This window comes from Lissotriton helveticus, chromosome 12 (genome assembly GCF_964261635.1).
Source record: "Lissotriton helveticus chromosome 12, aLisHel1.1, whole genome shotgun sequence".
NCBI lineage: Eukaryota > Metazoa > Chordata > Amphibia > Caudata > Salamandridae > Lissotriton > Lissotriton helveticus.
In genome coordinates, this window is record NC_136073.1 from 881,393,919 (window position 1) to 881,409,747 (window position 15,829).

General features: G+C 46.7%; 1 protein-coding gene across 1 annotated transcript in view; it reads right to left on the reverse strand.

Annotated features, from left to right (window-relative positions):
* The window catches only part of LOC144798188 (uncharacterized), a 233,882-nt gene that overhangs the window by 92,861 nt on the left and 125,192 nt on the right, over positions 1 to 15,829 (reverse strand). Inside the window, exon 5 of the mRNA XM_078668936.1 lies at positions 13,221 to 13,405. Within this exon, the coding sequence (XP_078525062.1) occupies positions 13,221 to 13,405 (185 nt within the window). The remainder of the gene's footprint in view (positions 1 to 13,220; positions 13,406 to 15,829) is intronic.

The window sequence follows — 15,829 nt, forward strand, 5'->3', positions numbered from 1 at the left end:
GTTATAGACCATATATAGTTAGGAATTAGCATTTAAAAAAACTTATTTTACTCACACAAAACCATTGAAATTCCATATATAGTTAGTTGCACTAACTATATATCGCGCACCCGCAATCCACTGCTGATGATGTCACATATTACATCATTCATGACATGGTCAGTGACATCACTGATGACATCACTGATGACATCTCAAATGACATCACTGATGACATCTCACTTGACATCAATGATCACATCACTGATGATATCATTCATGTGATAATACAATGCATCTCCTCACACTGTAATATAACCTCCGTTACACCCAGTGTTAAATAGAGAGTATCATTTTTGAAACCATTGACACACCAATACTAGTTACTACATACGCACTCACTGATTCCTATGTCTACACACACATTCACTCATACAATCATTCATACATACAATCACTCATCTTTACAACACTATCATATGCACTCATACACCTATACAGACACTCACACTCTGCCACTCATCCATGGAGTTACTCACACACCTAGTCAGTCCTGAAAAGAATCAATCACACTTCCATTTTCTCATCTATACAGTTAAACACAGAACACCTTACATTTTTGAAACATATACTAACACATAGTTACTCTCTTATAGAATCACTGATACAAGTACACATTGATCTGCACAGAGTCACACACCTCCCAGCCAGCCATACACACACTCAGTCTCCCATACAAATACTTGTGCAACCAATCAATAACCCATATAGCTACTTATATAGCTACTGATCAACACATGCAGCAGCTTGCACAACAACAGACATACTGATGGACACTTTCAGACAGTTTAGTCACTAACCCGTGCATTCAGTAAGACGCATTTAATCACTCACTCATACAGTCAATCACGCACCTACTAAAACCTTCATTCAGACACTTATACATCCACTCATTCTTCAATATGTAAAACATATTTAAACTTTACAGAAACACATAATCACTTGATGTTGTCATCAGTGATGTCATCAGTGATGTCACTGACCATGTCATGAATGATGTAATATGTGACATCATCAGCAGTGGATTGCGGGTGCGCGATATATAGTTAGTGCAACTAACTATATATGGAATTTCAATGGTTTTGTGTGAGTAAAATAAGGTTTTTTAAATGCTAATTCCTAACTATATATGGTCTATAACCTATGGTTTTTTCAGTGAATATATATATATATATATATATATATAATAGCTATCACATTGCCCTTCCTAATGATCCACATTCAATTGTTCTCATCTCCAATCTAAGTACCTTAGGGCTCAATTAAACAGTGAATGGTCCCACCCATACAGCCGGCCACACTCTAGATCTTTTATTTACAAATACCCCTAACGTAATGGTTGATCCACCTATGCCTGTTCTGTGGTCTGACTATTACCTGTTGAAATGTAATATACCGACCACATCTACTTGCCAAACTGATCCTGTATCAGAACCAATATGGCGTAGACCCTGGAAAAAAATTTATTTGGAATCTTTTTCCACACACTTTATCACCCCTCCGATGTCTAATACCAACCATCCCAATGATGCAGCCTATTTATTAGACACTGCTATTTGTCAAGCCCTTGATAAAATTGTCTCAAAGAAAAAAGTAAAAAGTTTTCACAAATCCTCACCCTGATTTATACCTTATCTTAAAATTGACAAATTAGCAGCCAGAAAGGCTGAACGTAAATGGAGACATTCAAAAAGCCTCACTGATCGTAACGACTATAAACTTTTACATAGGCGTTATTTAGCCCATATTGCATCGGCAAAAAAACTTTACTTAGGGGAAAGAATAAATAAAGCTTCCAATTCCGAGAAAGAACTGTTTAAGATTCTTAACAAATTTACAAATCCTGCTTCTATGCAGCCCCTACTAGTTGCCTCACAGGAGTGGGTTGACTCTTTATCTACTTTTTTTGTAGATAAAATTGATAGTATCTATGGCCAGTTTCCTCATAACTCTGCTCAACTGCCTACTCAGAGATTAGAAGAAAACTGTCCCTTGATGGTCTCTACACTTAATGAATTCCAAGAATTCTCTTTGGAAGAAGTCACCCTGGCACTTAAAAGGGTAAAATCAGGCTCTCCCATCGATACAGTATCCTCCCAGGTTCTATCAAAAATCAGTCCAGCTATCACCCCCAGTCTAACTAGGCTCTTTAAACTTTCACTATTACACTCGTCGTCGGTACCTACAAGGTGGAAGGAGGCCATAGTTAGACCCATTCTAAAGAAACCGACTTCAGATTCTGAACAGCCAAACAATTATCGACCAATATCTCTTCTCCCTTAGTTTGGTAAAATTCAGGAGTCATTGATAAATGGTCAATTAATCAAACATCTGGAAAAAAACGAAGTGCTGGATTCTTTACTCGTGTGGCAGCTTTCTCACCGCGAACGGTTGCAACTGTCCGCGACTGACCATGTTGAGAAAATTGCGCAGGATGCCCTCATAACACCCGCAAATGGTGCTATTGGACCCCAACTCCGCCATGCTGCTGTAGGCAGAGTTTGTCCGGAGCTCTGCATTACAAGCGTAACGCAGAGTGACCAAAACTCTGCAAACTCCACCAGTGGAGCGGAATTTATCGTCCACCCCTAGTTGGTACATTGCTGAATACTTAGAGACTGAGCATTGCCTGATATGCATTTGCTTGGGGAGGTATTCACAGGAAATACGTTGCTTCAGCCAGCAACCTGCTCATACCATCCTAACATGACTTAAACTTGCCCTTCATTTATTTTTTTATGATTTTATATGGTACGGACATGGCCCAGGAGCATCAGAGCACTTTACAAGAACACAGTTACCAACAACCATTATGAAGATATATTAGAGATGCAGCACAGGAAAAGAGAAAAACAGATATTTGACAGTGTGTGGGAGATCAAAGATTTATTGTAAGTGTCTTTCAAAGAAAAGAGTCACAGGGGCTTATTTACAATCCCCTTGCGCCACCGGTGCGTCACTTTTAATATGGGAAAAAGTGACATACCAGTGGAGCAAGTGGCTTGTAAATAAGTCTGTTAGTTCTTTTCTAGAGGTAGAGCGGCATGGGGTCATAAGGAGGGTCAGAGGGAGGGTGCTGTTGCTTCCAAAGAAGGATTTGTTCGTGTATTGTTCTCATCTGATGGTGGGAGACTCCAGGAGAAGGGATTTTGCGTTGCTTGAACCCCATTTTGTGCCCGAGTTTTTAAATTTTCCAGTTAGGTAGACTGTCGAAGAGGAATGCAGGCCCTTGTATGAGGTGCAGACAGTTTTAAGTTGAGCTCTCGCCTCTATAGGTGTCCATTGTAGGGATAGCAGGATAGGTGAGATGTGGTCAAATTTCTGGTGTCCAGTAACAAGGCGGGTCACAGCATGCAGCACTGCTCCTAGTGGAGCTAAATGTGCTTTTGGATTGCTTGAGAGGAGTGAGTTCCCGTAGTCTAGCCTGGAGAGAACCAACGACCAAACAAATGACAAAGTCTTGCTCTGGAATTAGCTGCTTGAATCCCCCAGGAAAGGCTTTGTTGGAATGGAGCACTCTTAGTCGTGGCCGTGATTCGCCTCTGGAGGTTGAGCCGATTGTCGAAGATGAAGCAGAGTGACTTGGCCTTCTGGACAGTGGTGGTTTGGCACACCAGGGCCGAAAGGTATTCTATCCATTCTTGTACAGATAGGTTGGATTTCTTCGCAGATATGAGAATGACATTTTGTTTTCACATGGTGAAATTTAAGGTGCTGAGTTGACATAAATTGTTTAGATCTCGCAGACCTAGTGCTGGAGCGTGCATGCGCTCCTCGCTCTGCAAGGCTTATTGTCATCAGTACAGGGATTTGAAAAGCTCACCACACGCTTGTGGTTTTGTTTTCGTGACAGGCTATTGGCTTTTGCGTGCGTCTTTCTAAGAAAGACAGCACGCAATTGGGCAAAGGCGGGCACATGTCCCGCCTTTTCTCCGCCCATAGCCTATTGCTTGCGGTTACCCGCACAGGCCACATCTGTTTTCAATTATCGTGCACAGATGCGTGCGCACGATAATGGAAAACAGATGTCTTGCTGTCACTCGTGTGCTTGTTAACGTGATGTTCCTCAGACTGCGTGTCCTGGAGATGGTTTCTGCTGGCAGGTCTTGTTTTTTTTCAGCCTGGGCTAAGCATCGCCAGATTTTTTCAGTGTATGCTTTCCATTGATGGGTCTCTCAGCATTCACTTTCTATTTGTGGAGTACTCCAGAGTCCACTTTCCAATACTGGGGTAATCCGGGGTCCACCTTCCATTGTCGATTTACACCAGCGTGCGATTGGCACCACCATTATTTTGCAGGCAGAGCTTGCCAGGCACTTCAGACACTTTCAGCGTGGGTTTAGCACAACCTTGGCATTTCCCAGGTCTTCAGCAGGTTCATGTGCGTTACAGGTTGCCTCAGCATCGCTCTGCTCCTCTCGCCCTGGGCACCAAGCACTGTCTGGCGCTGCACACACTGGTGGCGTGCTTTAACTCATGGCCGCAGCGCCTCTGCAACGCGCCTGCTTCCAGTCTGTCCCTCCTCCTACCTCAGTTGCCCCAGACGCTCCCTCACTCCCCGTTCTCTCCAGTCTGGCTCTGCCTACTTATTGTAAACACCCCAGCGTCCATTCTTCTGAATGGGAGACCCCCTCCTTCGCTCCCCCTCATTGGATGGGGGAAAGCTTGCAGGATTTGCATCAGCCAATCAATTCTAGGCGAGTAAGAGGTTGCTGGAGAGAATCTGCACCTCTCTCCTCATCGCCTTGCCTTAGTGCCAATATCGGCAACACTCCCCATCCCTCCCACAGCAATACTTCAGAGAAATAATCTGACACAACACATTTTTTAGTGGAGAAAATTGCTGCAGGTTTATTTGCATAACAAATATGCCAACATGGTGGGTTATCTTACGTGCGATCCCAGGGCAGGCAGCCCCTCGCTGCCTGCCCGCCTGATGAGCCAACCTACCCGGTGGCCCTCGCCAACCGGTGTTTGTCGATTTGGGGGAGGGGATAGCCCCTCCCACCGGTGGACCGCCAGTCCACCCCCTTACTCACTCCTTCCCCAGCTCAAGGGGGCGGAGAGTTGCAGGCAACCCCCGGTTGCTCAGGTCCACAACCGCCCGAAGGACTAACGGGGCGCCGTCGCTCCTCCAGGGTCCAACGTGAGGACCTCCCTGGGGATTTTTGGCTTTTGCACCCTTACTGTGCTCCTGCAGAGGGTACCCTTACTGTACCTTACAGCCTCTGGATCGCCCTTTAACTTTGCCTCCAACACAAAATAATAAGTTAGTAAATCACACCACCCTCTGCCTGTACGCGGGGTACGCCGTGGGGAGGGAAAGGGCGTCAGGGCAGCAAGAGAAAGAGGGTGCTCAGAGGGCGGGAGAGATATAAGTACCTCTCCCCCCGCCCTCTCCTGCCCGGAAGTGACGCATGCCTGGGGCACCCTTGAGGTTCCCCCAACACTGGGAGGCTAAAAGTGTGCCATCCTGTGGCACTAAGTGGGGCTGCCCTCTTAGGAGGGCCCCCTGTGTGGGCCCGGGGCAGCCCTGCATAGTGCCAATATCGGCAACACTCCCCATCCCTCCCACAGCAATACTTCAGAGAAATAATCAGACACAACACACTTTTTAGTGGAGAAAATTGCTGCAGGTTTATTTGCATAACAAATATTCCAACATGGTGGGTTATCTTACGGGCGATCCCAGGGCAGGCAGCCCCTCGCCACCTGCCCACCTGATGAGCCAACCTACCCGGTGGCCCTCGCCAACCGGTGTTTGTTGATTTGGGGGAGGGGATAGCCCCTCCCACCGGTGGACCGCCAGTCCACTCCCTTACTCACGCCCCTCCCAGCTCATGGGGGCGGAGAGTTGCAGGCAACGGCTGGTTGCTCAGGTCCACAACCGCCCGAAGGACTAACGGGGCGCCGTCGCTCCTCCAGGGTCCAACGTGAGGACCTCCCTGGGGATTTTTGGCTTTCGCACCCTTACTGTGCTCCTGCTGAGGGTACCCTTACTGTACCTTACAGCCTCCGGATCGCCCTGTAACTCCGCCACAGCACTGGGTGTGGCCACCGTCACCCCAGGGACCCCCACCACCCTAGACCTAGTTACCTACACCCTGCTGATTCCAAGGCCTCCCCCAGATCAAGCAAGAATAGGTCCATCCCGCCTTAGGACAGGTGTATCCCATATGGATCTAAACACCCTGTGGACTTGGCATGCAGTAACCCATACAGGCTAAAACCACCCTTATTCTCTGTGACTATACGCATGGCGCTGTTCACCCTCCTGCGTGAGGTCTCCATGGCTTCCCCTGAATGCGCCCCCTTCCACACCTGCCGGGGGGGTTAATTCAGACCACCAAAATTCACCGGTCCCCAGTTTGATGCTCAACTCACACCTCTGTGTATAGCGCTCGTTGGAGCATGTCCATTGAACTAAGCCAGTCACCACCTTATGTGACGCCTTGCCCTCCCAACTTCTGCTAGTATTCTTGGGCAATGTTTTCTAATACTTTGTCGCGCCTCAGGATTTAACCCAGAGTTTTCCCAATCTTTGGACCGTAGCACACTTGTTGGATGACAACTTCCACAACCTGCCTGGCTGCCAGTTAAGGCTATAGGGCGGGAGAATTCACATATGTATATTGTTACTCAACTCCATGGTACTCGTTTTATCGCCCTCTCCTGCCCGGAAGTGACGCATGCCTGGGGGACCCTCGAGGTTCCCCCAACACTGGGAGGCTAACAGTGTGCCATCCTGTGGCACTAAGTGGGGCCGCCCTCTTAGGAGGGCCCCATCCGTGGGCTCGGGGCAGCCCTGCAGTCACCTCGCATTGCGTGCCACTGTCACCAGCAGAAGGTGGGGAGGGTCTGGGGTCGGCTGTGGCGATGGAGAGGGCAGGCAGGCGGTTGTCCCTAAGAATGGAGTAGGACTGGGAGGTGCTTACACTGGGCATTGAGACGATAGGCAGGGAGGGTCTAGGGCTGCTGCCATTGGGTAGTGGGAACTAATTGCTTTGGATAACTGGCATAGAGAGAAGAGTTTAGGAGACGCTGATATTGGCTAAGCAGGGGGCATATAGCAGTATAGAGAGCTACTGCAGGCAATGGGCATGCGGGGAGCAGGTGTATAATGATCAAACTGGGCATAAGAGGGCAATAAGAAGGAGTTAGGGCTGCTGACGTTGGGGAATGTGATGTGAACAGAGAGGGCAGAAGGGGTTCGTATGCTGTCACAGGGCGTAGAGAGCATGGAAAGTTCTGGAGGCAGCGGATGTTGAGCATGCAGGGAGTACTGTAACATTACAGTGCTAATGCTGCAGGCTGTCACAAAGCGGGCAGGGATGGGGGCCTGGGCAAGCATTGTCACATGGTGCTGACTCTGGACATGAAGAGTCACAGAGTTCAGTGTCAGGAGAATTGTTGGACTGGGGAAGGTTACTTACTGAGAAATGATATTGAGCATGAAGGGGGCAGGCACAGAGATGACACTGGGCACAAAGAGCTCAGTGAGGGTGACGGGATGCTTCTGCCACTGGAGGGGCTTGGGTAGAGGGTGCCAATAGTACTGGGTGCACAAGCAGCTGGGAATGTGCTGACACTGTGCATGGAGAGGGCATAGAGCACTGCTGGGTGATGAAAGGCCTACCACTCAAGCAGTGGGCATGACGAGGGCAGGTAAGATCACAAAGTGCAGTCACTGGACATGTAGGGTTAAGGACTGCCAGTGTCCTCGGATGCAGTAAGTGAAGTTTTCAGGGCGCTGACACTAGTCTTGAAGGGGACTGGGGTTTTACTGGCCGCTCTGTTAACAAGCATTTGCAATGCAATATGTCTCGTATTTACGTGCGTTTGAGCTATTGACATTGCAAATAACAATGCCTTTTATTTTTGTTTTCATTTTTAAAACATAAATAAAAGTCATTGTCATTTACAATGCCAATAGCTTAAACTTTCGTAAATGAGTAAAGATTCCTAGTTTTTTAAAGCTTTATAAAACATGAACTCAACCAGAATGTTTTGAAGCACTTTGCATGAGTACCAGTTACATTACACAAGCCCACATTCACTTTTTATTCTTAGGCATTGGGAGATTAAGGGATTTGCCCAGAATCACAGGCTGTTGAGCTGACGCCGAGATTCGATCCTGGTTCCCCAGTACCAAAGTCAGCAGCTCTGATATAATCCCACATCCATCCTTTCCCTTACCTTTCCCTCATCTATAAAGGGGTTTGCTACCACTAAAAAGTTTTTCTATATTTACCAAACCCATTTTATATTTATCACCCTACTTACTTTTTCTCGCCATCTGTTTTTTCTGTCTCACTCTCTCTCATCCCTTTGCTTCTCCCTCCCTCGCCCATCACACTTTCCTGGTTTCCTTTTTCATATCCCTTTATGTTAAATTGCACCTCTTACCAAACTTCCAAACACCTCTGGCAAAACACTTATAAGGTCCCAGAGGCGAGACCTATTGGCTGTGCCAATGCTTGTTAATTCTTGCCACGGTGTTGGTCTTAAAAGTACAGATGAAACACACAATGTTCCTTGCTTTTCCTGTTTTTTAAATACGGGGTCCAAGGGAACGTGAAATGAAGAATAGTGTGTGTTTGAAATTGTTTCGAAAGTATTGTACAAATCTTATTTGTTTCATTTCAGAGAGCAAGCCCAGATTTCTGAGTCCTATAGTTTGGTCTCAAACACAGCTCATAGGAACCTCAGGAACCAGATGAAATTGGCCAGTCCATAGGAAATGATTTAGAGTCACAACTCAAGAGAACTTGTTTAGAAATGCCAACCCCATAGAACAAGTTTACAGCTTGCAATATGATCCTTTGCCCAGGAGCACTGCTTATCCCTTGAGGACAGACATGTAATGATGCAGACAGACCCAGGATGACAGACAAATGTGTGAGGTCGAGTCATAGGCTCTTCTTCAGCAAGGCTAGGATCAGCCCCCAGGGTGTCAGGAATCCCCAGGTTGCGCCTGCATTGCGAGGAACAAATTGTGCCCATGCGCTAGGGAAAATGATACGAAGATCGGAACGGGAGTAAAAGACTACAACTCCCAGAGTCCCCGGCGAGGGGGACTACTAGAGCAGTGCGTACACGCTTCCTGTTGCGTGTAATTCATTTTGGTTCCGGTTTCCCCCTGGAGTGCAGGGGAGACGCTGTCAGTCGTGTTGTTCGGCTGACTGGACACTGAACTCCAGATTGATTTCTTCGTGACCCGAGTCCCAGGTAGGATCGGGTTTGCGGGGAGTTTGCTCGCTACTAGGCGGGCGTTTATTCGGCTTGCCATATTTTTGGATCCCAATTACTGAAGAGCGGAGCGCGGTGGTTAACAGCCACGCGTTACCGTTTCTCCTTTCTATGAAGTGATTTTCAACTTCTTTACGAGGATTGAGGGGTTTGGTTACCCTTTTGCTTTCATCCTGTAATTAGGGATTTATGTTTGGACCTGGTTAAGTTCGCGGAGCGTGGTGGAGGTCGAATCTACACGCTACCGTGGGCTGCCTATCTCCCATCTTCGCTATTGTGGCTGCATGGAGAGCGGAGAGGCTTTCATTGATTTTGTGGACCTAACCGTGGATGTTATGTTGTGACTTACTATATCTGGGGATTTATGCAGTAAACAGTTCATGTTCTTATGAAGATATAGAGCGGAGTGTAGTGGTTCTTGCTTCCCACGCACTGCCATTTCTAAGGAGAATGAAGCTGTGATTATACTTCAATCCCAGAGAACCTTTCTTTCGTTGGCCATTTCCAGCAAGGTGCTGTGTATTTAAACAGAATCCAGTGATTGTGTCTCTTGCCTGTTGTCATGGTATGCCAAAATATAGGGGTGTGTTTCTTGTGACCTATGTGTTCATGAGAGAGTGCTTGTTTCCTCACCTGTGTTTGTGTCCCACTAGGTTTTGTAAAGTGACAGGAGGTGATTGAGGAGACCTATCGCCAGAGCCATTGCCTTTCATACTTTAAGGTACTTGGGTGTTTTAGTGAGACCATATGAGTAGCTTGTTTTCATTGGAGTGATTCTAAGCATGTGTTTTGTCGTTTCAGGTATGTCCCTTCCCTGCTGACCCTTCCCTTTCCCTTCCCGGTTCTTTTTATCCCTCACCTAATGGCTCAAATCCTCTGTGTGTTGGTACAAGAGGGTTTGTGACGTTTGGAGGTGGACCTTTATAAGCATCAACCGGATTCTGTGGAGCAAATCTGGACACAGGGAGCTGAGCATCCTTTTTATGACAAATTTCCATTCATCATATACCAGCATGGGCTAGAAAAGAAATGGCCAGATGGACCTATGCCCTAAGATAAGATGGAAGACCTCTCTAAATATGCTACGCTGAGCTCCTCCAAAGGATGCCTGGTGGGTGCCGACCTCTGCCTGACCCGCTTGCTGACTAAGAAGAATGTGGGCCTCATTTAGAGTTCAGGTCAATGAAAATCCTTCAAATTTTGGAGGAAATGATAAATAAGTAAATAAACCCCCCCCCCCCACTGCATGTCCTCCATCAGAGGGATAGTAAGGGGAGGAATCAAGCCTGTATATTGAACTCCTTTTTAGAGTTTCCTCTAGAATTTTGGAAGATTTTTCTCTGAACTCTAAATCATGCTGTGTGTATGAGGAATGAAATACAAAGCCCCCACCTGGTCTCAGGGGTAAGTAGGATACATCTGCTCTCTTCAAGAGAATTGCATTATGTTGTGTTACTGGGCCTGGTGTCTGGAGACCTTCCCAGAAGAGTTTGATTGCTGAGAGCTACAGAGGAGAACTGCCGATGAGCTCCAGTGTGCTTTGAAGTACTTTACTCAGGCACTTCAGCAAGAAGAGCTAACCTTCTCAAAAGAGATTTTGGCCATGTAGTGTTGGGTTGTACTGTTATAGCCAGGTCATTTGGGACCAGTCCTAAAGATTGCTTCAAGGCACCTGCTCTGATGCTGTGTCTTGTGTCTAAGGACCTTCCTGGAAGTGTTTGGCATTCTCGGTGCTGTTCTTTGGAGGTTTGGGACATATCAGTACCAGTCCTGGAGATCTACTTCGATAACCAGAGTTGGTGGGACCGGCTGGTGGTGAAGATGATCTGCCCAGAACATTTATGATTTACAGAACAACAGATACCTTCAAGATCAATCCATGCCCCCTCCCGTTGTGGGCCGACCACCTTCACTCGCAGACCGGCTTAAGTACTCTACTTCGTGGCCTCGGTCTCTCAGGATATTGTGAGACTATCATTTTTCTGCCCATGCTTGCCTTCCCCATAGACATCAATGCCCCCATCACCTGATCCTTTTAATGGGGTCTGCTATAGGCTTCAACACTAGACAGTCAAACCCTATTAATTTACGTTTTACTTCATTCTTTTTTCAGCACGTTTGCGTGTTCTAATACTAAATGTAAGTTCATGAATGCTCTTGCCTGGTCAGTAAGTAATTGAATTGAATTGCAATTGAAATATTTGTTTTCAGCACCCCCAGCCTTTTAAGCTCAGCCTCTGGTACCCAAAGCCTAGGTGAGCTAGGGGGCACCCCAAAGAAGTCTTCTGACTCCCCCCTCTGTAAACTACTGGACAGAGGTATTAAGGGGTTCTCCGCTGTACCAGGGATCTAGTAGATGTGTCCCTATGATCAAGTGCCAACAGGCACATTAGTAAGTTTAACTAATTACAGGGGTGTACCCTCCTCTCCCGGTTCATGTTCTAGTATTTATAGCAGCCTCTTTGTGGCAGCAATGCACAGTGGACATGTATTTCCTACTTGGGTCCTGCTTCTACCCCTTCTGGCCCTACAGGCAGTTCCTCACAGCCTGAGCAAAAGCCAACTCATATAAAGGGCACTATTACTATATATGCACTAAAATACACCTTTGTCTGTATTGTGTTGTCATATTAATCATGCAGTAATGGAACTTCCTCAGTGTCAATTATTGTGATGTCATCATGGTTAAGGACATGCCACATGAATTCCTGGAAATAAATCAGGATCAAGAGTCACTTCCCGTGAGGTCATTAAGGTCAAAGGGTATGCAATGTCACTTCCTCTACCCCAGGCATTTGGTAAATGGACAACCATGTATTCTACTAGACTATTGAGTAAAATATATATCCTCAGGATGCACAGATACAAAGTTAACATCAATAAATCCAGACTAATCTATATAAAGTGACCTTTGCAGTATTGTGGTAGCAAATGTTCTGGCTACGATTTTGTTGCAAAACAAAGTTTTTGTACGTGATATTCTGACATACAACTGGACTCAAGTGCATGTGCCTTTATTTGCAGTCTCTGTATTTATATATGCATTATCTTAGTGTGCATAAGTAACCTCGTGCACCCCCCGTAATTCTACTTAAAGTGAAGAGTCTTCCATCTTCCTAGCAGTCATGGGTCTTATAGCACCATGTTCCTGTTGCGCATGGGCTGTCGGCAGCTTCCTTGGAGGTGAATGATACCATCTCATGGTCTTCTACAGGTATGCCTATAGAGCTGGCACATGGGGCCCGCATCAGTGGCGGCTCCTCCGCTAAGGGGGAGGAGCGTCGCCCCACTGCCTTGAAGCTTTAAAAAAAGGAAATAAATACAATTATAATAACGTAATGTTATTATCATTTTCTTTTGTCCTCCTGCTGTGGCAGATTTGTGTGAGGGGGAGGGGCTGCTGAGCAGGGGAGGAGTGGTAGAACCCTCCTAAGTGCACAATGACTGTTTGGTCGGCCCTCTTGGGCCGCCCAAAACAGTCATGCGCACTGTCCCTGTTCTCCATGCAGGCTGCATTACACCCTGCATGGAGACATGCCGAGGCCTCCAGTCCCTGCTATGTGCCGAATCACGGTGCTCAGACCAATCACAACGCTGGTCAGGGGAGCTGGGCTGTATTTCCTGGAGTCCGAGTGGCAGGAGAGCAGCAGCGAAGACGCAGGACCCGGCAGCAAGGTAAGTGCATTTTTTATTTTATTTAACATTGTGCCCCTGGTCCCCCCCAGCCCCCTTCCCTCATCCACCCCACCACCCACGAGCCGTGCCAGCCACCACTACTGGCCCCCATGGGCGCTCATCACCAGATTCTGCAGTTTTGACAAAACTAGACTTCACTTTTTACCCACAAAGATATAAATCTTGGCACATGTATTTTGGGTGATGAGCCTGGAGTTCTGCCTCTACCACAGGAGGACTCTGAGCTGGTAACTTACCACTTCAGTCCAGCTGCAGCAATGGTCAGGGAGGAGGATATGCAGCACGCGAGTCTGGGAATTGTTGTACACTCTGACGTCCAGCCGGGGGCCGCAGCACTCTTTCTCTTCTCTGGCATGGAAGATTTTCTGGCTGACTGCATTGAGTATCTCAAACTCATTGTTGGACTGGAACATACGGTGCCCTGGGGTGACACAAGAGTGGACTGTGAGAAGAGAGGACAACCTCTAAGGAGGATAACACCACCCATAACCCCACACACCAGCCCGAGCTCTAGTGTTACCTCCACACTCATGATAGACGTCTAAACTAGTGATCCAGGGACTGAGCGGAAGCAATCATGCGGGAAGTGTCTCTTCAACCATTGGCCACTAAGAATTATGTCAGGGGATGTCACCTGCACTTTAGTTCCATCTGTGATAGATACAGGTGCTGTTGTATTACCTGCTGTTTGGTGCAAGTGTGACATAAGCAGCTTTAAAGAGCACAATGGATGGTTAATTGTAGCCTTTGCTCAGGAATTGGATGTCTGTTCTTTTGTGTGCTGTCGCTGCAATGAAAACTTTACTTCACGTAGACAGTCACATTTGAGATACATCAAGCTAACAGATCTCAAATCCATAATAAACCTTTTCTTTATCTACAAAGATCATAATTCGATACGCAGTTAGACACTCATTTTGAGTCGGCCAGAACAGTGTCCTTGGGGAAATTCTGCTGTGGATGAGAATGAGGTGCAGGTGTTCCCACAACCACAGTTACCGTATGCAGGTACACGACCTAGTTTTACCAGGTGGGCATCTGGACCAGGTAAAACCAGCCTTGGATGTGAGAAAGGCAGATGGCACCGGTGTACCACACCTGACCACATCCTACAACATGGTAGGAACAAACAACGCTTCTCTCCAGCAGCCATGAATCTGCCCTGCTCCTGGTACCTTCATGTCCCCCTGAACCTCACACCGTGATACGCATTGGCTGTGCACCTATGTATCACCTGCTTATAGAGGTGGTAAATGGAGAAGAAAAGTCCTTGGTAGTAGAAACATAAAATTATAATAACTTTGCATTATGATAATTTTATGCTTCATGCTGATTTGCGGGTGAGCGGGTAGGCGGGGATGCTCTGCTCTGCTCTCGGAGCAGGGCAGGGGAGGAGGGGTTTGGCCACTCCTAAGTGCGCAATGACTGTTTGGTCGGCCCTCTCTGACAGCCCCAACCAGTCATATGCACTTTCCCCGTTCTCCATACAGGTTGCATTAAAGCCTGTATGGAGAACATGCCCAGGCCCCCATTCCCTGGTTGAGCTTCAAACCAGGACGCTCAAAGCCAATCACAACGCTGCATTGCAGCATTGTTGTTGGTCAGTGCGGGCTGCTGTGCTTTCTGGTCCTCTAGTTCCACAAGGAGAACAGGAGCAGAGACGTGGGACCCAGCAGCAAGGTAAGTTTCATTTTAAAAACATGTTTTTATATTCCTCAGAACCTTGGGATCTCTTAGACTCAATGAAGCCAGACATATGTTTCATTACTGAAACCTGGCTAACTTCGTCCTCCTCCCCTTCTATAGCTATAGCATTTCCTGAAGGCTATAGTGTAGCCATGTGCGACAAACCGCTAAAAAAGGGAGGGGGAGTATCTTTTGCAACACAAAATCCTTTAAGAGTGGATACTCTGGACTCCTGTTCTACCCCTGGGTTGGAAATGATAATATTCAGATTAAAAGCCTCAACTAACCTAATTTGAACGGGGGCACTGGTCTATCGCCCACCCCGTGAAAAAAATTATTTCAGTGCGAAGCTCATTGAACGGCTAGCACCACACATCTTAGAAGAAGATAATTTTATGCTTTTGGGGGATTTCAATTATCATATTGATAATCAAGCTGACCCTGATACCATCCGCCTCTTGGCAAACAGATGTAGCCGGGCATGCACTCTCCATTTATTATTCACAGAATCCACCAACTTAGAAGTGGACTCTCCAGTTGCCCAGGCTTGGACCGACCACTTCTCCATAGATTTCCTCCTGGATGTTTGGAAACCTGAGGGTGCCCCCCCCCCGTGATGCTATAAAACTTATGAGACGGTGAAGAAGGGTAGTTCCCTCCACCCTTCTTCCTGCCTTTACTCCTCATATTGTATCTGACTACAAAGACACTAATCTTGCACTAAAAGCCTTTGAAGACTCGTTTATACAGGCCTTAGACACCATTGCCCCGCTGAAAGTATCTAAAACGAAAAGGGAACCCCCCACTGCACCCTGGTACTCCGAATCCTTTAAAAAGGAGAAATCGCCATTTAGGAAAATTGAACGTAAATGAAGGAAATCCAAATCAGAAGAGGGGAAAAATGCTTAGAAAACTGTCTTAAGGAAATACCTAAAATACTGTAACATTGCTAGAAGGACTCACATAGCCGAGAGAATCAATTCTGCAAAAAACTCCTCCAAGGAGCTCTTTAAAATCGGTACGAAACTCACGAATCCAAGCAGCTGTAATCCTATAAGATCCACATACCATTTACATTGCAACCATCTGGCAGTGTACTTTGAACAAAAAATTAACAACATCTACATTCCTCTTGCAAAGAGCATGATACCAATGAATT